The 24549-nt window shown below is 34.4% G+C and overlaps 2 protein-coding genes across 3 annotated transcripts; one reads left to right on the top strand and one right to left on the bottom strand.

Annotated features, from left to right (window-relative positions):
• LOC105198143 (dynein regulatory complex protein 1) lies at positions 1 to 24023 on the bottom strand. Its single transcript, XM_039452834.1, has 11 exons — positions 19606 to 24023; positions 19226 to 19334; positions 17879 to 18229; positions 17408 to 17805; positions 17078 to 17294; positions 16882 to 17008; positions 16584 to 16798; positions 16375 to 16523; positions 15603 to 15826; positions 15101 to 15492; positions 1 to 9104 (listed from the first exon to the last, which is right to left on the bottom strand). Exons 1-11 carry the CDS (start codon positions 19728 to 19730, stop codon positions 7926 to 7928), a joined length of 3486 nt encoding a protein of 1161 aa, XP_039308768.1. The 5' UTR covers positions 19731 to 24023; the 3' UTR covers positions 1 to 7925.
• Positions 11767 to 15143, top strand: LOC105198144 (zinc finger protein 385B). 2 transcript variants are annotated; one of them, XM_011164792.3, is made up of 6 exons: positions 11767 to 11977; positions 12365 to 12562; positions 12640 to 12778; positions 12882 to 12911; positions 13986 to 14131; positions 14334 to 15143. In XM_011164792.3, the coding sequence occupies exons 2-6, from the start codon at positions 12374 to 12376 to the stop codon at positions 14499 to 14501; spliced, it is 672 nt and encodes a 223-aa protein (XP_011163094.1). In that variant the 5' UTR covers positions 11767 to 11977; positions 12365 to 12373; the 3' UTR covers positions 14502 to 15143. The 2 variants fall into 2 exon arrangements, with proteins under 2 accessions (XP_011163094.1, XP_011163093.1); XM_011164791.3 differs by having other exon boundaries at positions 11964 to 12186.
• Positions 24024 to 24549: the final 526 nt, after the last annotated feature.

The following is a 24549-nucleotide window of genomic DNA, read 5'->3' as shown; positions in this document are numbered from 1 at the left end:
TTTCTTCCGCACTGCAAGGTCATAAAAAATGAGATAATTAAAGATGAGATAATATAACGATTATATTGCAAATTATCGCTATCCTGGAAGCTAAGCAGCACTAAATTTAATATAAAATCACAGGATATGATTATGTTAGATAAAAATTTATATGAGTACAAACTGCTTCTTTGTTCGTATCTTTCAAAAGTAAATTAAATATCAACTTTGCGCTCCCAATTCTAAATAAAATTCTTTAATAAAATAATGCTACTTGTAATGTAAATTAATATCATGTAAAATAATCACAGACGTAAATCTAAACAGCCAATTTTTAATAACAAGTATATCGTACATGACTCTCTTATAGAAAGTAAAATATGTTTTCACGATGAATATACATGAAGTGTTTTCCTTTTCAAAAATTTTCCTTGTAAAAATAATACTATATCTTATTGTATGATAAAGCAATTAGACTGTATTTAACACTTTTATAAACTTCTTCAAAGATATGTATTATTTAGTTTTAATTAATTTTAATTAATTTTATTAATTTAGCACAAGTCACATTATTATCAAAAAATGAAATTCGACCGATAAGAATACAGAGAAATCTTTTTTTATCAAAGCGGATATTGATAATTAATAATATTTTTACGTGAATTTTACAATTTTTACTAACAAAAACTCACGCAAAAATATTACTAGGCACCAAAATCTGTTTTAACCAAATACAATCCTCTTGCCTATGTCACATTATTATATAATCATTAATGTCACAAAAGACAATCATTTTATTATTGTTTTGTCACCAATTGCAAAAAAAATACGAGATTACTATCCAAAAGGGTTAGAAATTTGAATTCTATGTTTTAAATAATTTTAAATTATATTTTTAATACTAAAAAAATGTCAATCGTGTAAAAAATAAAAAAATTTTTTAAGTGTAATGACACTATTCTTAAACAAACTTTCTAAAATTTGTTGGCTTCATTTAACACTCTTGCAATTATTGACATTACCAGAAGCTCAAACAAATTTAATGTCTACTTACAACATTTATTTAAAAAAATATATGTAATAACATCAAAGTTTTTTAATTACCTCCTAAAGAAGGTACAAGTAAATTAATCAATTTAAAACTTTTTTCAGAAAAACATGTAATTAAAATTCCCTGACTTTTGGATGGCACTCTGCATTCTATCAGTTTTATTTCTTGATAGTTACTCCAATCTTCAACCGTTTGGATCCAACTAAATCGATTGAATTCAGATTTCCTATTGATTCCTATTTTGTAGTGTGTATGTGTGCGCCAATTAATTATACAGTCACTCATTTGAGTAACCATCATAAAATATATCTTCATCATGAAAACATATTGTCCAAAAAATACTTTTTAATATAGATGCGTTCGCAAGTAACTGTAAGAATATGCAGCAAATTAAATTGTTGTAAACAATCGCAAAATGAATTGATACTATCTCTCTTACACACAGTACTTTACACATTTATATTCTCATATTTCTATTACATTTCTTCGTACAATTTTTCAAAACAAATATCGTTATTATTAGATCAAATTATTAGAGAGGTACTTTTCACACAATCATTTACTACTTACTGTTTTGTCAAAAATCGAAAATTCAATTTCTGTCATATAATTACTACCTCTCATTGCATTGTTCTCGGTATAATTACATTCCATGGTAAAAAAAAAACAAAAATTTTATAATCATTTATCGATTTTGCGTAGAAATGTTATTAGAGAAATATTCGTGTAAAAAAAGACGAGTGCCCTTCATTTTCTAACATTGTCATAAACATTCAGTGTAAACAGCATTTGTGTAAGAGCTAAGTAGCAATCAAATCGTTCATTAAATCCAACAGATCATATCTCGAGTATCACAAGCTGCAACAGTTTCTTCAGCTATATAAACATGCTCATTATCGCCATGATGGTAATTAACACGCGATTACTGTTCTGATAAAATTGCATGACTTGAACAATATAAAAGTCAATCGGTCTCGATGTCTCGTGTTTTAATGAAATCGCCAATGCTCGCAAAGAACAGCATGAACTTCGTATGCAGTAACTTGCTGAACTGTTTTACGTAGGGGCTTTTACGTTGGTCTCCTAGCAATACGTCTTTTGATTCCCTTATTGATTACACTATGTACAAGGTGCTTTTAGAAATTTGGTAATTACGTTCGCGAGTCGTCTCTTTCTCTTTCGCACTGTTAAATTCGTAATGTCGAAGTGTACTCAATTTGAGTCGTTTCTCAATCCTTTCATCCTATATCGCATCTATTGCTTTTCTACTCAATACATTAATTTAACAGCGCAGTTAAACAATTTAACTAAAAAAAAAATTATTAAATTTTACACAAATTTAGTAAATTATTTACTAGGTGCACACACGTTAATATAAACAATGATTACTAAGTAATGTAATCACTGAATATGTTTATTAGCCTCGGCTGTTTTTTTTTATGCGCACGTTTTGTATTGAAATGATCATTTTCGACACATGAAAATTAAAAGCAACAAAATGTTATTTAACTCAAGAAATTAATTTTAATTTGAGTCTTTAATATTTAACAGTGCGATTCGTGGCAAATCAAATTCTCAATAATGTGATGGTCAGGACAGGCCGATATCCTAACGTCGAATTTTTTTGCACTAATAATAAAATCGATCTTATATGAAATCGACAATTGACGTAAGATCGATTGATCTCTAGCGTCATAACGAAAAGAGTAAATCAATATTAAACCAAGCGATGTCTCTGCTGCGACGATAATCGACTTTCGAAATACCGGAAATAATCCAAGACGTCATGAGAAATATCAGTCGTAGAACAAAAATAAGCCAATGCAATGAGTATCTATCTTAGTCACGAGCGGGGAAAAAGTGGAACAAAGTTGATATTACATCCTTGAACTTTTAATATCAATCGTCTACGAATTCGGTCAAGCATACAGTTAAAATCTCTATTATAAATACACATCCTCGTTCATTGCAACTTACTCTCGCGATTTAGCACGCCTATCGTTTATATTAAAAAAAGAGAAACAATCATTTTTTTTTATCCTTATGTAAAGTAAAAAGATCTTTCACACTTATCTAAACGAAGAAAAAAAAAGATAATAAAAAGCATCGAAATTGCCTAGCTATTGAATAGTTAGGCGACTAAAAAGAGAAATTTGTACACATGGCGCACACGAAGAAAAACAGAAAAACCAAGATAAATGAACAAAGAAATGTGCAATCTCACAGTCTACGTAGAAGTATTCGCTCATCGCGCGTTATATATAAGTATATAGCACTTGTAGAACGTATTCCGCGCTTCAGAAACGCCGCAGAACGTCCTCTTCCTTTTTTTCTTTTTTTTCCATTTTTATCGTCTTTCTTTCATATATACATATGTATTGGTCCGACAAGGACACTCCCAAAGGAAGGACCCGTCTTCCACCCCCTTCTTACGAAAATACACATTTTTTTGATATACATGTCGCAAATAGAACTCGGAGATACGTCCGCGAGAAAAAGCGGTCAGTGTGTGAGATCGTTATTACCGATTCGTGAGTTTCGATAGGTCAGTGCTGGGCAATCCTAAAAAATATACGCATACAGCCTATACCGTACGCGGTATACTGTCTGAAATAGCTCCTAATTCTACGTATTGGATAACACAGTTAAAATCTCACTACGTTTCAGGACGCTGATTTTACTGGCTACGATCGTTACTGATTGAAATTTACCGGTCACATTCACCGGAGAGATGCAATTGCGATGTTCGCGATTTCGAAGCGTGGCGAAACTGTTAGCAAGAGTTATATTCTTGAATCGCAAAATGTCGCCCGTGGAGGAGAAGATAATATTATGGTCGTCCGTTTATATTTCATAAAGTAACTTCGTTAACAATCAATACTTGGAATTAAAAACTTAATTTTATATTCAATATGTTCTTCAATAGACTCGAAATTATGACATATTTATCATATTGAATATTATTTATAAAAATGTGACGATACTGCACAATGAGTCGAAGAGAAACAAGAATGATAACCAGCCCATTACAAGAATAAATTTAAATAAAAAATTGATTTTAATTTTAAAAACAATCTTTTGTTATAAAATTATCTATATTTATTCAAAGTAAAGAGAAAATATTGTAGAATACGTACAAATGTATGCACGTACACATAGTTTTCTGCATACAGACTGCAGCAATGAAAATTTATAATACATGTAATGTAAACTATAGATTAGCAGTAAAACTACAACCAACTTATCAAATAATTACTCCGATGTGAAAACTTTAGAAAAGAAGCCATATTTGATAAATAACTAAAAAAAAACATCGAGTGTACACACATTCGTGTGATAATACGCTCGAGTTAAAAAAGAATAAGAAAGTATGCGTAATTAAATAATAAATGTACCTCGAAAAAAATTCGAAATACTTAAAAGTAAAAATACCTTGTAACAAATGTCGGCTATTGTGTATTGGCATATTAGCGCAACTACATAACGGCAGTGGCCATAAAACCTACACAACCCATAATACCATCTTTGCCTCTATGAAATTCTGAAAGTGATCATTTTGTCCAATTCCAGTCTTAACGTTTACGAAATAAGCTAAAAGTTTTTCTATTAAACGAATACATTTCGCACATTGTCCTTTATTCGCAGCTTAAGCATCGTCTAGCAATTCGCAGATTGTTGGAAAATAAATCAGCTTAAAACGCATCGATAAGATTAGAGAGCAGCCCTCTGGAAAAGCAAGCGTCTATTTCAAACAGTACGATCGTTATATAAAAATTTATAAAACGTAAATCCGCGCCCCGCGCGCACTTGTATAAAACTCTCTTTAAACACTCGCGTAATTGCGAGTCCTCCCCAAACGATAACTTATGATATCTACATATTTTTGCCCAACACTGAGAATGTAAAACGGAAAAAAGGGGAAAAGAAAAAAAGAAAGAGATCGTGAGTGATTAATCGATCGACCGGAACTGCGATTTTTAAATATCTCTAAGACTATCTAATTTCACTTTTACTTACATATTTATAATAAACTACAAAATATATATATAATATATATATATGTATCACTATAATTAGGAGCTGCGCGGTCATATGCACGGAGGCTTTAATCACAGCTTTGTAGTACACTTAATATCTCGTAGAGCTGCCCAATGACTAGCCGACAAAAAAAAAGATCAACTGCTTTCTCTCATTGCACTTCGCTCCTCAATCGTGATCGTGAGCCAGAAAAAAAAATCGCGCGTTCACGATTTCTCTTATACGTAATTAACTTAATCGCTTATTCAATTTTCATCAGTCGCTTGATTAATTAACGAACGTTAATTAATGAAACGATGGATTGCGTTAACCAATTGCCCAGTTGCTTAACTCATTCGTCCATTTTTACGCGGCTCTTCTTTTCATCAATGAAAGACTCTATCGTATCATCTTCTTTTCAGCGCGCTTATATGCGCCTCCGGAAAAAAAAACAGAAGTCAGAAAGACACAAGAGAGGCTAAAAATGAAGAGAAAGAATAGGCGAAAAGGAAGAAAGAAAATAAACGTTTTGTATCTCGTAATTTGTTACGATAAAGATCAGTCTTGCCCAGGTGATTTCGCATCCTCTTTAAATCGAAAGCCTCAGGCATACGCGCGCAGGATCATTTTGATCATTTCACGTAAAAATTAGATCGCTGAAAGAGAAAGAGAGAAGGAAAAGAGAGAGAGAGAAAGAGAGAGAACCGCAATAAGGAGGTTCGAGGCACGCTAGCGCAAATATATATAGTTTCTTTCGATTTGTGTACCTTCGTAACTCTACAACGCGCGGTTTCGCGTGCCTAACTGTTGGTAATTGCATTTACGCGTTGGTCGCAATTATCTCAGATTCCGATTACTCGAAAATGACGGCGTCTAAGATGTGTTCTTCGAGATTTACTCCCAGTTCTACGCGCGGTTGTCATGGTTCCCTCGCGCTTGCACTAAAGCTCGTGATTGTAAAAGAGAGAGAGAGAGAGAGAGAGAGAGAGAGAGAGAAAGAGAGAGAGAGAACAGGAGTTAATAATAAACTAATAGCTAAGAGCGTTCGCGAAGAATCAACAGCCTATTGCGCCATTTACGTGGTAGAACTGTGTTTTTTTTTTATGACCTGCACCCTCCTGCTTTTCCGCTTTATAATACACTCGTCGTATATGTATATGTATATACAATATATATATATCTCTGTATACACCTCGAGATATGTGGAAAGTAAGTACAACTATGGAACTGATTGAAAGCTGTGTTCTACCCTCTAACGAAGACCAATTTCCTTTTCTTTTTTTATCGCAAACGCGCACTCCGTCACATACGAACGTATCCGTCGGTATTGCGAAGGGATGAACGTTTTACTACAGATGAGAAAACGGCAGAAAGAATTCTCGTAGCGTTTCAAGCTAAAGAGAAACCATGACGACTATGCGACGGGTCGTGGTCGTATGCGCTACACATAATTGCCGAAATAAAACGCGCGCTCTCGCATGTGTGAGTGTATCCTTAGCGATAATGTAGTAGGTTCTTTTCTTTTAGTAATATAGTAGTACGTAGTAGCAGTAGAGTAATAGTAGAGTGGTAGTAATAGCCGTAATAGTAGTGATAGATAATATATAATTGGGGAAATGTCGGTGGTGGTGATAGACGTGTGATAGTGGTAGTTAGAATAATAGCAGTGACAATAGTTAGGATTAGCCGTATGTGTTACTGTTGTTGCTGTTGTAAAATTAATAATAGGGTGTCTACCAAACACACCTTCGGTAGAGACCAGCATTGCTAAAATTTTTGATCGCCTCGTGACATTGCTTTTTTTCATTTTTCCTCGTTTTGATATCATTCATCAAAATAGTGAAACCAATAGTTTAAAACGTTGTAGACAATAATTACTATCTATATCACAGATTCAAGTGACTAAACTTCTTTAAAAATATAATATAAATATGTGTATGTGTCGTAATGGTTCGCATAATATATATATACACATATAAATATATGTGTATATATACATTCGCAGAGACGTGATTAAAACCAGGCGAAACAATAGTGCTGAAATCGCGGAGACTCGTAGAAACGTTACGGTTTACACGCTTCGGTTTCAGCTAGCATCGCGTACGGACAGCAATCGATTTATCAAAACGATCTGCGCCAACATGATTTCATGGTCGATTCGATAAAAAAAAAAAAAAAAAAAAAACCGCTTCAAGCGGATGCTATTCAATCCCATGTTAAAAAGATGTTTGTGAATAGAAAAATTCATTAGATGTAAAGACACAAAGTATTATAGCGAGCATTTATCGAACAGTGATCGAGCCGAGTCGTCGTTACTCCTCCATCTGGACCGAAACCGAAACCGTATCTCTAAACCGTGACGAGCGAGCATCCGTTGTTACGTACCGGAAGTGGATGCTCGATAGGCACTTTGATCAACCGACGCGATTAAATAGCACCAGTCTCACTGGTATTTTCGTTCGCGTTGGAAAGTCGATCGATGCTAGATGAAAACTCGCGTTTATTTTTAATCGTTACGCTGCATATATTCCGAATACGAAGTCGCGGGACTCGTATTCGAGTACTGAGCGTAGAGATAGAGCGCGGGGTGAAGCCCTGGCGGAGGGATGCCGCGGTGCAGCTGATGCGAATGATGTTGCGGCTCCGATGTTGGATCTAGAGGGGACGACATGTGCGGATAGAGTTGGGAGTTGGGGCTTTCCAAGCAAGGATCGGAAGAGCCCGTCGTTTGGTAGACACTCTGCGGTGTGCTCGTGTGCTCGGTGTGAGATATAGGTGAGTTAAGTGTGAACGGCGAAGACGCCGAGGTGGGACATACTACTTGCTGTGACGATTGGTGTTGCGGCAGGGACTGGGTAGCACTGCTGCTGTCTAAACACTAGTTGGTGGTCTGCGGATGCAGCAGCGGTAGTGGAAGCTGTAGATTGTTCTGCTTGGCTAAACTAGCGATCTCCACGGCGATGCCCGCGCCTTTAGCCCCCGCGAGGCCGTCCAGGGACGACGGTCCCTCGCTGTAGCGCAGATCACAGACCGGACTCTCGAAGCCGGTGCCGCCAGGCGTGCCGGCGCCGCTGCTCTGCGGCGTCGGCGGATTGTGATTCGAGCTGCTCTGATTCATGTCACGGTGTACCCGGTTCTGATGCCTTATTAGATAACTGTCGCGTACAAATGTACGTCCGCAGATATTGCACTCGTAAGTGGTACTGGCGGTGTGTGTACGGATGTGAATCGCAAATTGACTTTTGGACGTGAACGTGAGAGAACATCGATCGCAGACCAGCGGCTTTTCGGCTACGTGGCTCCAACGGTGCGCCGTCACGTAGCTCTTCACGGCGAAACGTTTGTGGCAAATGTCGCACGCGTACGGTCGTTCGCCCGTGTGCACCCGTTTGTGAGTATTGAGACTGCTCTTTTGAGTAAACCTTTTCAGGCACAGCTCACATTGAAAAGGTCGCTCGCCCGTGTGCGTCCTCATGTGCACTTCCAGATAAGGTTTGCGGCAAAAACTCGCCTCGCATACTGTACAGTGGTAGGGCTTGTTCCCCGAATGAAGTTTCATATGCACATAATAGGACGAAGCGGAGGACAGCACCTTGCCGCAGACCTTACAAGGCTGAGGCTTCGACCGTGAGCCCTCCTTAACGGTCTGCTGGCCCGTGGACTGGCGACTCGGTGAGTCCTCCTGCATACCCTGCTGTTGTTGATTCGGTTGCGTCTGCTGCTGACTCTGCGGCTGGCCCTGTTGCTGATTTTGTTGCTGATTCAGCTGCATCGGCTGCTGCTGAGGCTGTAGATGACCCTCCTGCTGAGAAAGATCTTCTCGATCATCAGACAGATTCACCATGGAGTTGGATCCGTCCGAGCGACTGGAAGCGACTGAATAGAACCCCATGGGCTCGCTCTTGATCTGCTGATCGAACATGGACGTCATAATGTCAGCCTGCTGCGGTTGGGCCAGCTGCTGAGACTGTTCGTCCGGCTGCTGCGCTGCTTGCTGATGGGGGAGCAGAGTCAGGTTGCGCTTGACAAACTGCTCATATCCTGCGTACCAATCCACCTGCGTGCGAGAACAAAGATCTAGAGCCGGACGCTCCAGGGTGGTGAGGGGAAAGGGGAAAGGGGAAAGCGAGGAAATAAGCGGCGTCGCGCGCGAGTGTCACTCGTGAACGGCTACGGTCGTACGCGCGCCGCGTCAGGTTAGATCGAGGTCCGCTTTGACATTTATCTTTGACAAGTGACAGAAGGTAGCCAGATGATCAGCTGATTGCATAACTTTTAACCGCGGGGTGCGTCGCGCACAGCGCGGACGCCACCGACGGAAGGACCGTCGGAGCCGTCGGTGACGAGTGACGCGAGCCGCTCTATTTTTAAAAGGGCAGCCGATGGAGAAACGGCGAAAATATAATCGCCGACAGGCCGAGACCGGACTTCTCTCGCGAGCGGAGGTGGAGGGGAACAGGGTTCGTGTCTGTTGTGTGCGCGTCTCCTCGGTGGAAAACGATTGGAGACACGCTCGCCGCACGATACGAACCTTTGCTAATGTAGTGGTCCGGGTCTAGGGTCGAAAAACGTCGCGCCTCATCGAGCGCACCGCCTCCCTGCGTCGAGCGGCTTCACGGGCAATCGCGAAACATTTGTACGGCCAAATTGTTTTTCTCCGACACAAAATATAAGATGGCTGCTACTATATTTCGCGACGGGCACCTACACACGCACACGCGCGCACACCGTCGCGTGTCGCGTCAGACGGCACGCCAGCCGAGCCGTTTGATTGGCTACTCGCCTTAGGCCGCGCCCGCCGCCGCTACTCGCAACCCGTTCACGATGATTGGACGCCAAATCGCATTGTTCACCGAATCTCATAGGCCGGTATTCATAGTCAATTCTTATTTCAAAATCTCTTAAGTAATGTCTTAAGTTAATATTCCTTTTTATCTACATTAAGTTAAAATTAACGGCAAAAAAATTAAATTACTTACGTTAAAAGTTATTTGAACTAACCTAATTAAAAGTTACATTAAGCTTAAATTAAGTTGAATTAAAAATTAATTTTGAAAAACATTTAGATTAAATTAGAAATTTGTAACTCTTTAAAGTTAGACTACTCAAAACAATTATAATATGAAATACGTCAAACATATTTAATATTTTATTTATAAATTAAGGTTATATGAAATAAAAAAATATTGTTTTTTATGCGGGAATGTATATTTTCTTTTATAATTTGTTTCTTTTACATAGTCAAATTATTAACTCGGAAAAAAAAGTTAATAAAGTAAAGTTTATGTGTTTCAAAAATAACTTATAATTTAAATTTAAATAAAAATCATATTTAAATCATTTAAACTTGACTAAGTTTACAGTTATTAATTTTTTAACTTTAATTAAACATATAAAACAAGGAAACTAAGCAAGTTTTCAGTTATTCGTTTAAATAATAATACAATTTAAAAAAAAGTCAATAGAGTACAATAAATTAAATATGAAAAATTTTTATTGTTCAATTTTATATCGTTATTTCAAATAATTAAATGTAAAATAAATATTAAGTAATTGTTTTTTTCTAAATTATTTTTTAAAAATGATTAAAATATATATTCTAAATTAATGCTGAATTAATGTTAAAAATAAGTATTCTTTTAAAACATTATTTCAAATAAATATTGAATATAAACTAAATATTATGTAAACGTTATAATTGCATATTTTTTCTAAATTTTTATCTTAAATAAAAAATTAATGTAAAATAAATATGTAATTAATAAAATAAATATTATTATTGCAATGAAGCTGTACAATGTATAACTAATAAAAAATAAACTTAAAAATAAATTTAAAAAAAAGTATTAAAAAAGTAATATCTGCTCATTGGAGGTTTGCTGACTTGACTCCAAATCGATAATCTATTTTTTTTAGCTACATTTCTTGCACAATTTATCTCTTTTTTTGTAGTTAAAAAATAAACCATCGACTCTGAGTTAGATCGTGTTAGCAAATTGAATACGCTATAAGTCAATGATAAGTCAATAATGTTTTAAAAAACGCAAACGAGAAATGCGATAAATCGATAACAGATGCATGTGAACTGCGAATGCAATTGATATAAGATCAACGGCGTTACGAAGGGCTACAGGAGCCCGCGGCTTCTGCGAAACGGCTATTCAAATGTCAATAATTGACAGACAATGTTGCAAGAACAAAAGCTTGATACCCTTAAAAATTCGTAAAATCCACGATAATGGCTGTGCTGTGAAATTCACTGCCAGTACTGAAAATCTATAATATGTGTGACGTGAACTATAGATTTTCAGCACAGACAGTGGTTGTGTTCCGATATTAACTGCCAGTACTGAAAATGTATAGTATATGTGACGTGAACTATAAATTTTCAGTACTGCCAGTAAAAACGGAACACAGCCAGTGTATAACGCAGTCAATGGATAGCAACGGCATAACCAATGGCATTTGTCTTACAGAGAAATAGGAGCTCTTTATTGGTCTGCGGAGTTGTTCTTCATTCGCTCTGTCTGCATTTTTTGAACGCGGAACGAAACGGAGCATCAAGTTTGTTCGTGTCACATGCTCCAACGCGTTCCAATGTATTTGCAGCAAACGTATTGGAGCGCGTTGGATTATGTTGGAGCATGCGACACGAACAAACCTTCGGAGTTGGCACTTAGAAGAATGTATGTATTGTATGAATGTATGTATACGATCGAGCGTTGGAGGGAGAAAAAGAGGGTGGGACGAGAAGCGCGGTAGGTGCAGCTGATGAGATCGTACGAGGTCGCATGTTGATGTCGTCCGGAAGAACAGTGATTTGGAAAAGCACTATATTTACATAGCCATTCGCGGAACGGAGCAAAAAAAATTGTATTCTCACAACAGCGGTCTATTTCGGTCCGCTTTACGGCGAGCAGAACTGTAACGGTAAATATTACATGCCAGCACAATTGTATTTGATACTCCGACGGAACGGCTGCGCCATACCGATCGTACAATTAATATCGTACAATTATCATAGCATAAATAGTTTACTGTCGTTCGGTGTCGTGCAAGAGCTTGACGATAGCGCGCGCGCGTGTACGTGTGCCGGAAGAAATTTTACGTCAAGATAAGGCCTTTCGCACACGATGATGGTATACTTATTATATTAATAATCCCCTCCGATAATATTCACACGCGAAAATATTCGCTTTCGAAGTCTTCTTTGGAGAGACGCGTACGACTCGCTTATTGTTTTCAAGTTGCTCTGGCTCGTCATTGTTGTCGTCTTGCCCGAAGGAATCTCAATTAGCGTACGTTATTGTGTTTTAGATTGAAAAAATGGCTGTGCCAACGGAGAACGTCATGAATACGAATCTCGATGATCCTGTAACGAAGGCAGTGGTCGATAATATAATGGGTAACCTACCCACAAAGAAGCCTCTCGTTCGATGTGATGACTGTGACCTTTCCTTCACGAGCCAAGCAGTATTAGATACTCACTTACAAGGTGCACGTCATGCTAAACAGGTTAGTAATAAGAAGAGACGCATGTAAGACATTGAACGCGGAGCATATATTTAATGTATTTTACATATATATTATAGGTAAGATCTAAGAATATAATGGCAACTCTTGAGGAAACAAAGATCTCATTTACCAAGGATGAAGAGACAAATGGCCTCAAATGCAATGTATGTAACGTGTGCCTGAACTCTATTCAGCAGTTACAGACACATCTCAATGGTAACGAACGTACAAAATATTACTTACGATATATTATAAATTTAGCTTAAAGCTCATAAAATGAAGGTAATATTAAAAAATGACATGGAACATGTATTTGCAGGGAGCCGCCATAAAAAGAAATTAATGAGAGGTAATAATAAAACCTATATGGTAAGAAAAACACTGCCATATGGTCTTAAAACTAATCGCTTCATGTACCTGGATAAAATAGAAAAAAATACAGTTGTACTAGTTTACAGCTTAGTATTGTTCGCATTCGCATGCTTGACGCTACTGCTTACTTTTGCTTTTCACTTCTTTCTCTAAATTAACTATGTAGAATTAACTTGCTTGCCTTTTATTGTTGTAGAATTTCAGTGCCAGAAAGCGCTTAATGATAATTGTGATAATTGCAAATTTGTTGTTATTCTGCGTTATTATTTATTATTATTTATTTAATATTTAATTATTATTGAAAATGATAAGTAATATTATATTTGTTTGCTTATTAACATGTTATCGTGAAAAGCATTTTGGTCACGACTTGTTTGCATATGTTATATTTAATAAACTAAGTTTGTTTGACTGTACCTCTTAATTCCTTCTCATGTACAAATTTTACATATGTATTACTTTTTTATTTAATATTGCTGTGTTATAGAAATATTTGTTTGTTATTTTTTAATGACTGCTTTATATATTATGAAAAATATTTCATGAACAATAAAGAACAACAAATAATGCAGATTATTAAATTTTCGTATGATGATGTGATGTATATATGTGCCTACTTTTATAAATTTATAATTTAATTTTTCAAAATAAATAAAGGACTACTATTTTCAAAATATAAAAACATTTTGATAAAGATTATGAACTTAATGAATTTTAAAATAATCATAATTGGGATGTGTGTATATACATATATATTTAAATTGTATATAAAACAAAAATATTTGATAAAAACATTATATAGGTATTAATAGTCAATCTCTTACATTGCTATAAAAAGTTTGTAAATTAATGAATTACTTTCGCATGAAAAAACGCTTTATTTTTACACATTACAGAGATACTTAGTAATTATATATATTTGATGTTATACGCTCATTAATGACCAATCTTTTTATAGCATGAATGTAGTGTTCAAGCTGATTTATTATCACAAATTACCGCTTCTGCGGCTGTGATATATAGATAGTGTTGATCGCACATTGATGCTTAGGTGAATGGGATGGCAAAGAGGTTGTCATCCAAGGTCCATCACTGAAATCAACTGCTAGTGCGCAACAATCTGTTCCTGCAAAAAAGCCTTTACTTACCTGCGAAATATGTAACAAGTTCTTCAACTCTCCATCTCAATACAGTGTGGTACAATAATTTTATACATACTTATACTCATCTAATTTTATTTTAGCACAATGTCAATATAATTGTTTTTTTTAGTAGTATCTTTATACATTTTTTTTAGATTTATCTTATATAATTTGCATTATATAGAATATAGAATATCGAGATCGTACCACAATGTATATATTTCAAATTTAATTATTATCCGTTTATATATTTGCAGCATATGAATTCGGAGAAACATGCTGATAAAGTGAAGAGATCTAAGGATCCATATAAAGGATTTCCATATCCGTATCGGAAAAAAACAAAACGAAATATCACTTTCAAGGAGCATATACCATCTTTATCAAACAGCTTTGTATCAGGCAATTTTACATATCAGCAATAAGTTACATAATTTGCACATTTTACTTTGAGTCATACATTACAAGATTATTAAGAAATTGTTTGAAATGTTCCTCTTAACTAATAAACATAATTATACAAATATGTATATGACTTAAATGTAAATATACATATTTATAATTTAGATTTCTGTAAATTTACCTGAAAAATATTGAACTTTTTCTGTTCAACAGGTAAGAAAAACGATAATTCTTTAAATAATAGCAATGCATGAACAATTGAGTTTAATTGATACCTTTAATATTAATATTGAATAATCTAAAAGTTTGAGAATCCATCATTATTGAAATTATTGTTAAAATTATAGATAATCACCAAATAAAAGTTATACTTATATATAATAAAATGTATATTTACATTTTATTTGGGCTATCAAAAATTATATATGATTAAATATAATGCACTATAAAATTTAGGTTAAATGTATTCACAAGTTCTATCCCAAGTTACTTCACGAATAGATGCATTGTCTTGTGAAAATCCGTTACATTTAGACTAAAAGAAAACAATGCGAGCTGTTAATGCTTCTATCATTTTTCAATATGACACAATATTATAATTATATATTATTTTTTGGTATTATACTTGGATTATATATGTTTTCAATAAACGGCGTAATTCTTCATTTTGCATTCGTAAAGATTTCACCTCAATGTTCAAACAATGTCGTTCTTTTAGTATTTCATGATACTTTTTAAGTCCAATTAATAAACTATCCCAAAGTCGTTCCTTTTTTGTTGGGAAAATTTCACCGTATTGTTTCCAAAAGTCAGTTATATCCTGAATTGTCATATTTCGCGATACAACTGTCTTTTTCTCTGTTAATTTTTCTTGAAATGTCTCTGGCATCTCTTTCCACTTAACAAAATGATATCTTTCTATAAATTCTCGTAACGCTCTAGTAACAAACGTAGCTTCGATTTCGAGTAAATGTCCCTTGTCACACAATAAGCGTCGTTGCATTTGATCGTCGTCTGTATGAAATAAATAAAAATTTATTTGTTAATTTTATTATTTTATTAATATAAAATTTTTCTCAGCTCACTAATTTCCGTATTGAATTTGTAAGTAAAAATACACGTACCCTTAATGATGTCACTAATAGATGCATGTGAAGTTGAAGTGCATTCCGCGGTGGGAAATAACGTTTCAGTTGAAGAACTAAAAGACGAAGCGCCCATGATGCTCACATCGTCGCTAGGAGTAGATAATTTTTCGTCACAAATTGCTTCTTTCACAGCGGCAATTAATTTAGCTTCGTCTTCCGTAAACTCCTCAGCAACTCCACAGACGTCTACTTGTTCAACACTGTTTTGAATAATATTGTTTAAAAGTTATTAAATACATGATTTTTTTAACGCTCCAATTTAATTTTTTATTTTTTTTAAATAAATTGTATTATAAACATTCTTTTAATACACATTTCTACAAATTGGCATTTGCTAACTCAGCAATGACAGTCGCTCACAAAGTTAGTGAAGCAAGAAAACCAATCAGCGGAAAAACGACAACAATTGATAATATAAAGGCAAAAAAGGCATGTAAAAGCGATAATTATGTTTCTGGAAATTAGAATAAACTTCTCAAAATCTAGTCAATCTACATATATGTGTATGGCTTTACTTGCCTTTTTTTAAAAAGTATATGTTTCGATTCTTCGTAATACTAGAAGTTACTCATCGTAGCATTCAATTTAAGCTATTTTTACTTCTCTCATGTAGGACTATCAAATATTTATATCAATTAAACCATTATACAATTATTAATTAAATAATTAGTAAAATAACAAATTTACACTGTTGCTTCAATGAAGAGGTATCAACACGCCAAATTTAAAACTGGAACAGTCTACTCACTCTGTTTTTGAAGAAGTAGATTTAATAAATTCGTCAGTAGATCTGCTTATGTCCTTGCTCACGTCCTCACTACATGTAGGACAATATGCATACGGCAGAAAGAAATTCAAAAGAAACCCAAGCTCCTTCTCGGACTTAATGTTCAACGCCTAATATATACGACAATGTTACAACGAAATAAAATGATATATTTCTTCACTCATGTTTACCTGAAACACATTATCCAATCGTATGACCAGCTGATCGTTCGAAGTGTACGGTAAAAGCAATTCGAGTAATTTATCTTCGATCAGATAATCGCAACGTTCGGCAATGTGCTTTACGATATGATTCAGCAATCGTCTTTCTAAATTGATTTCCTCGATGGTGCTCGCCGGTTTGTAAGATTCACATATTGTCTTTTTCTCGTTAGCCAATTTGTTCTCTTAAAGAATGCAAGTATGCACGTATTAGAAAAAATTATAATATAATATGCAATCAATTAAAAAATGTTTAATCAGTCGTCACCTTCTTCTATAATACTCATCACGCTACGATAAGATGGCAGATCTTTCTTTTTAAGCAAGGTTTTTTCAGGTGGACTCCACTCCATACCCAATGCTTGTTCATATATAATTTTGTCAGCATTTAAAATCTGGGAAACGTCAGCATTTAAATTTTATCCTTTTAAATCGATACTGTTAAAAAGTTCACCCTAACATACCTTATCTAGCAGCTCATTCGCATTTTTCGCATTCATATCCCAAATTTCTATATATCTTTTATCATTAATTCTTGTGAAGTGATTCGACTTTTCTACCAAATCCAAAATATTCTTGTGCTCTTTTATAACCTGATCGGTGAGCCTCTGTATCTCAAGTCTCGTGTTTTCTTCTAATTCTGCATAGCTCTTTTTCAGACCGTTGATAATATCTTGAAGCCTGAAAAAGACGTCAGTTCACCAGATTAATCATAATTAATTTCCCGAGGAACGCAAGAGGGGCTCGCTATTATTCGTTCATACACAACAATTCGATTTGCATTCAATACCGACTTATTAATTCTTCTCTTTTGCTGATTTTTCACTATAGCGTTTTCGTCCTCTCGTCGCTTGAGTACGGCATAACTATAATCCAGTTTCTCAATGTTCATGAAACACAGCGCTTTTGTGCTTTGCACCTCCTGTTGGAGCTTCTGAATTTCAAGCTCGAAACTGATTTTCTGCGCCCGGAATTCTTCCTGATGCTCGATCATGACTCTCTTCATCTCTTCCTCGTACTCGCGCATTATCTCCTTCCGTCTGTCTAATCCCGTGAGACTGTCCTCCCGTAGCTTTTTATATAGCGCATCCCATTTCTTCGAAAAATTTTCTAATAACATTTTACACTCCGACTCCGTTACATCATTAATAAGCGATAACTCGCGACGATAAGCTTTGGCCATGATGTTCATCTAAATAAAATATACGTATCCTAATACACCAAGTAATATTAATATTATGGTCAAAAGCATGTATATATCTAACTTGATTATCCATCCTGTTGATCAATAAGTCTACATCCTCACTCTGACTTTTCTGATCATTAACAAATTTAAGATCAGCGTTCTCCAACTCTTGTCGCAACTGCTCAATTACAGCGTCTTTTCTCTCCATAATTTCCAGACACTTGGCATTTTGAGCTTGCATTTCAGCGTGTATGTCTAACGGATCCTTAGATGCAAGGATACTTGACCATTTCTCATTAATCTGCCGATACCTTCTCATACATTCCTCATCCTCTTCTTCAAGTTTCCTCAACAACATTCTTCTGATTTCTTGCGCCTCTTTCCGTCGCTGTAGTTCCCTAGCGTCATTCGCCACCTTCACGGAAGTCACCTACAAGCAAATTTATCAAACGATTAAGCTGATCTGTTTTAGAAGATATTTATTTCTTTGGTATTAATTTCAGTTCTCGATGAGACATTTATTATTATAAATATATGCCGAAATCTTGCATAAAAATTGCAATTTGCAATTATGTAAGTATATTTACAAAAATAGAGTAACAAAAGTAATTTTTTATAAATATTAATAAATGTTTGCACAATTAGTTTTGAAATAATATTTATTGTATGGCGAATCATTTTAAATCTTATATTTGCAAAATTATAAATTTAAAAAGAAATATTTTAATAACTGAAAAAATATTTTAGCTGCATTATGTATGAAACACTTAACAATATAATTAAGACATATACGTGTTTACAAAAATACACAATTATTTCTAAATTATTATGCAGAAATATTACTGCGTGGAATATACATTCAGCCTAATAATATTTTATGTAAAAAATCAAATAATTTTTAAAATAGTTATAAAATATTTATATTTCAAACTTAGATTTGTCTAATTTTTGACAAATATTATTATTATAAATTTTATTTCGACAAAATTGCTGCATTATAACATATTATCTTAACGCAATTGTTACAAACTTTTCATCAATTTATGATACCGTTGTGGCTCAGGGTATTAATTTCAATATACGACTTTAGTGTTAATTTTAGTATTAATTTTAATATTTATGTTCTAATATTAATCCAAAAGTGTTTTTTGGTCTACGTGACTTTTTTGACGTAAGTCTGTTTAATTTTCTTTATAAGTAATAAACAGACATGTTTTAAACATAAAATAATAATGTTCGAATATCAAAAATTAAAAGTCTATATTTTTTTAAATATTTTGTTAAGTAATATATTTAATTGATAAATTTATGGTTTGTGCCTCAGAGAGTTGATTTCCACGCGTATTTACGGATTATGTCACGATAATTTAATAACCCTAATAATCATCCATATAATTATCAATGTAAACGTTTGTTACATACTAACCACTTCGTCACCTTCCAACGATAAGTTTTCCAACAGTTCAGAACTAGCAAGTATTTGCCTTTCGGTGAGCGTCTTCTCGACAACCTCTTCATCCTCGGTATCTGTTTTCCTGTAAAAGGGATAGCTGCGATATTAAGAAAGAAAATCTCGATTCTTTAACGCTAATCTGAGACAAAATTGTAAATATGTGAATATAATTGTACAATATTGGGTCGTTTGTCACTATTCGCGCACATTGCAAACGAAATCATTCAATTTTTATGAAATAAATTTTACGGAATATTTTTATAGGTGATTGAGAGAATACATCGAGGTTTTGTTCGAATCTTTCTAGATTATATTTGCGATCAGCCGAGAGTGATAGGGGGAAACATTCTTACTTAGTTAATGCTTCTAGGCGCCGTTGAATACGGATGCGGCGCGCTAATTTCCGTTCGTTCGGATCCGACGATGTAACAGATGGCTCATCTGCGTCTTCTGCATACTCGGAATATTTGTCATTCATTATTTGTTTCGCAAATGCGCAAAATGCGGTGCAAATACTTAAATTAGACAAAATTCAAAAGGATCCCGATTCGATTGTAGTGCACGTTCGAAGTGACAGTGAGTATTGACGCCGAAGCAGTAAAATGACCTAAACTCAAATGAATGTTCTTTCTCCCTGTAATATTGGACGTATTCCTGTAATCTATGTGTGTTTGCTCAATATTCGGTCGCCAAGGACGTCAGTCAGCGATACCATTTCAGTTTCGTATGTTATTACACAGATAGAGCATTTCGCATGTGCGTGAGATACGCTGCAGATTAAATATATACGTAAAACAAGTGGAAATCGCCGCGTTATCAGTTCAATTTGATGAAAAGCGTGTAATTGACATAGAAAAAGGAAAAATTCTAACTAAAAGTTGTTAGAAGCGCTTCATGCAAATCGTGCTCCTAGCTTCAGCCGCTATCGCACCGGAATAGAGACCCTATAATCAGAGTCTGGCAAATACGTAGCTTCGTTTCATTGGTCCGACATTTTTCTTCAATTCGCGCCCGTTATTTGAAATACATGTTCATAAAAATATATATTTACTAAAAAAATTATTAAAATTATGTTATAATTGATTAATTTATGTTAATATTATTAAAAAAAGGAGAACAAGAAAGAATTATGGTTTTTTAAAAGGTGGTAATTTCTGTCTAAAAGTGTTAATAAATGAAATGTCTTTTGTAGATTTTTACTTCCTGGATACAATAAAGATACTAAAATGTTCATAGCGTTTAAGAAATACCCAAAAAATTAAGCAAAAATATTGAAATTAGAATAAATATAATCATGTTTGTGCTTAATTTTCAAGATGTTCCTCAAGCGCAACAAACTTTTTATTATAATAATTTTATGGTACCCAGAAGGTTTAAAATTACAAAAAAAAACAGTATTTTTTTTACTTACTCGTACATCTTTATGGGCTCATTTTTAATATCCTCTTTTTCTGTATAAAATAATCAATTTCGAACAAGCTAATCAATTTTATTGTTATTAATATATAAAAAATAAAAAGAACTTTAGGAAATATTACAAAAAAATAAAATCGTAAAAAAGTTAATTATGCAGCATCCGCGTGTTTGCTTACGTTAGCCACAAACTATAAAGTTTATAGAGCTGCCACGTTCACAGAGTCACTGTAAAGAGAAATAGTACATATCGTACATATCTTTCAATTTTGAAGAAAAATGTCGATAATAACGTTTGCCAGACTCTGATTATAGAGTCTCTACGCCGGAGCAACGCCGCAGCAACGCCACGAGTTCGATTGTTATAAGCTAAGATCAAGATAATCGATACGTATGGTGCAGCGTCAATCACTCATAACGAGTGTTGCAATAAATTGAAATTGGGGAATTAGTTCTTTATTTTTACAAACTTACACCGCTTGTTTGATACGCGTACTAAGTACTACATTTCTAGTTACTTAGGGGTCGATTCTGTAACCTTAACGATGTCGTTATGGTATCATTGTGCAGATTTTTTATCACGTAATAGTTGCGCAATGATACCATAACAACATCGGGTTACAGAATTGACCCCTTAATTTAGTTCAATAGTGTAAACTATGACGCGTATTAGTCTGATATAATATGTATCAAACAGGCGTATCGAATCAAAATAGTACGCATTTTCGCTCAATTATTATTGTCATGTTTAATGTAACAGTAGGTCTTTATTTTTTCACCAATTTTTAAGATTAAATTTTTTTACGTTTCTTACACATGCACATTTTTACTTTCTGATCCGCCATTAAATCGACGTGAAATGGCTGAAACCTAGATATTCGGCTCTAACCAGATGTTGGTCTGATTATATAGACTTGACTGAATCTATATAAACTTTTGCATAATGTATAATGCACAACGCATAACGTATAAGAATTAAAATCAATCAATTAGAATCCTTTATTTCCTTTCTCGGGACAGAAATGAAGGACTCTGATTTTGCTCTTAGTTCAATATGGCGTCTACAGCTGTCAACGTGTGCCAATTAATATTTGCCTTGTACAAAAATTTGCAGTCTATAAAACGGAATGATCTATGGCATAGATCACGATAAAACATTGAGTTTTTAAATTTTGGCTTAGATAATGAATATGAAAGATTAAGGAGAGTATGCTTGAAAATTTGTATTTACATGTATGCAATATTGACATAGAACAGTATGTAATAATTTATTAATTAACGTTTTGTAAAACCATGAAGTAAGAAAAACTCAACTTCACAAAACTTTAGTGTTCTTTTAAGGTTGACATAATCAATATAGTTGTTCTTTTTTATGAATTGAAAGAATTATGAAAGAATTTGTTTTTTTTATGAACTGCATCACTGTTAAATAAAAATATACCATCTTATTAAAAAAAATGTTGATCTCAAAATTTCATAAAATAAGCATGAAAAGAATGTGTTATCTGTCATAATATTTGCCCTTTCAAAATAAACAATTTTTTCGCTTTAATATTTGTTCGTATCATTAAAAACAACAAAGTTGTTTTAAATGATCGAGTTGCAGAGTACACCATGTCGATAGGATATTTTTGAGTAGGAACTAGGAATATATAGGAGCAATACAATAAAATAAGTCGCACACATTGTAAAAAATGTGAATACATAAGTATATATTTATTCAACGACGTATTCTTTACGATAAATAAGATGTCAATGATTACGAAACCAAATTATGTGTATTTACGGTGATATTTTTTGAATTGATTAAAAATAATTTGATGATTGTTTGATAATTGCAGATGAAATCTTCAATAACAATGAAAACACAGATTTTGACCAAGTATTAAGAATATGTAAGTATAATAGCACGCGAGATTTCAAGCGTTTTGTATCTAAAATTAAATGATAAATGTCTGCAGCAAAATATAAGAATATATTATTAAATCTTATAAAATTATGCACTTATGTATCGTCCAGATATATGTATTATTCATTAGTGTTTGCATTTTTATATTTTAGAAAAAAAAGTGAATAAAAATGCAACATTTAAACAATATTTCATACAAAACGTAGATTTCTCCGCGCTAAGCAAAAACTGCGTCGAACGGCCTAATATGGAGCGGATACGGAGCTAATTATAAACCTTGTTATATTTTCGATACTCGTTCGAGATAACGAAACGTGCCAGAATTTGATATGTAAAGTAAGCGAGAAGATTAAGGGTCATTTTCACGCATTGAGATCCGCTAAATTACGGCAATTTAAATGATAATGCAACTTATATTGATCAAAGAAATTTATAGGGAATTTGTATCCGATCACAAATTGGTCGAAATAAAGCGACGCAACATCCTTCGATAGCAAAACATTTGACATGCCCGTTTTTAGATAAAACAGCTTCTTGGAAATCTTTTTTACCAGTATAGATCTCAAAGTCGATGTATTTTTCCTATGAATCCAGAAAATCTCTACATTTAAAGACAAGAAAAATCGAAATTAATATTCCCGTTATTTAACATTTATAAGATCCATATTTTTTCCTGTTGTTTACAACATAAATTGTTACGATTTCGTGAAGTTCGATTCTCGATGCTATACGATCGTTTCTATTTTGTTGGCGAATAAACGTAAGGATCATTTCCGTGAGTCGAAATCCGAGCCCGTACGTAATTGTCTTGTGTACCGGCAAAATATCAGCCGGAGAAAGAAATTCCACCAGCACAAGACACACGACCGACCGTGAAAATTGATCGACGTCACGCGACGTTCTCCAAATGACGAAAACGTTCGTGTCCGTTTTCGGACGTGGCAGTGCGGCACAGTCGCGACGGAAATGGCTTTCTCTCTAGTCGAGCAACATCCTGACGCAGTCACACGGACGTTACTGTCGTTGCTCGCGCGGCCGACGTCGCGTAACGTGCGACATGCGATGCGAGCGTGCGACGGCGGTCGGAGAAGCGACAACGATCGCACGAAGCATGGACATAACAACAGTCCGTCCGTACGCGGACACGGCTCTCGAGGAGAACAAAATGGCGGAGGCGCAGGCACGCAGCTAGCGCATTGTTCACCCCCAACAGCTAGTCACAGTTAGTCTTTTGTGTCCCGAGATGCCCGTTCCGATGAAAGACGAGACATCCAGGTATCCAGGCGGAACCAAAGTCAAATACGACAAATAGCAAGGATTCAACAGTCGCTTACAATATTCTTACACTGAGAAAAAAAATTTGTTAACAAACTAAAATATTTAGTTGGATACGCACACAACTAAATATTGATATAGTGTAAGTCTTGGTTAACAAATTTGAATGGTTGGCATCAATAAACTATACCTTTTTTGGCAACTAAATAACTATTAAATCAACCCAATATTTAATTGATCATATCGGACTAAATATTTTAGTTTTTTTACCATTTTTTTCCCCATTGTATACTTTGATTTACATTTCTATGTCTCAATTCTATAATTTTATTTAAATTATGTATTTATTTTTTTATTATACTAAGCATTTATACATTTAGTAATTAACACACGTTTTAATAAATATATAAACTGCAAGAGACATACGCATTTAAAAAATTTGCTCAAAGTCATACAAAAATTTAACGAACGTGAATTTCCGGTCCGTAGATATTTGGAAAAAAATGTATTGCATGACAAATCTCATAGATATTGTATGTATGTATAATAGGCGCCCAGTTGGGAACTACAGAAAGCATTTCAAGTCGATTTTGTTTTGTTGAAAACTAAAGAAGAGAAATTACACTGGTGCTATAGTTACAAGTGTTTTGTCGCACTCACGTTTCGAAAAATCGTTCAAATAACGGAAAATAACAGAAAG

This window comes from Solenopsis invicta, chromosome 8, assembly GCF_016802725.1.
Source record: "Solenopsis invicta isolate M01_SB chromosome 8, UNIL_Sinv_3.0, whole genome shotgun sequence".
Taxonomy (NCBI): domain Eukaryota; kingdom Metazoa; phylum Arthropoda; class Insecta; order Hymenoptera; family Formicidae; genus Solenopsis; species Solenopsis invicta.
The sequence above is the reverse complement of the archived record's forward strand: the minus strand, read 5'-3'. Positions and strand labels throughout refer to the sequence as shown.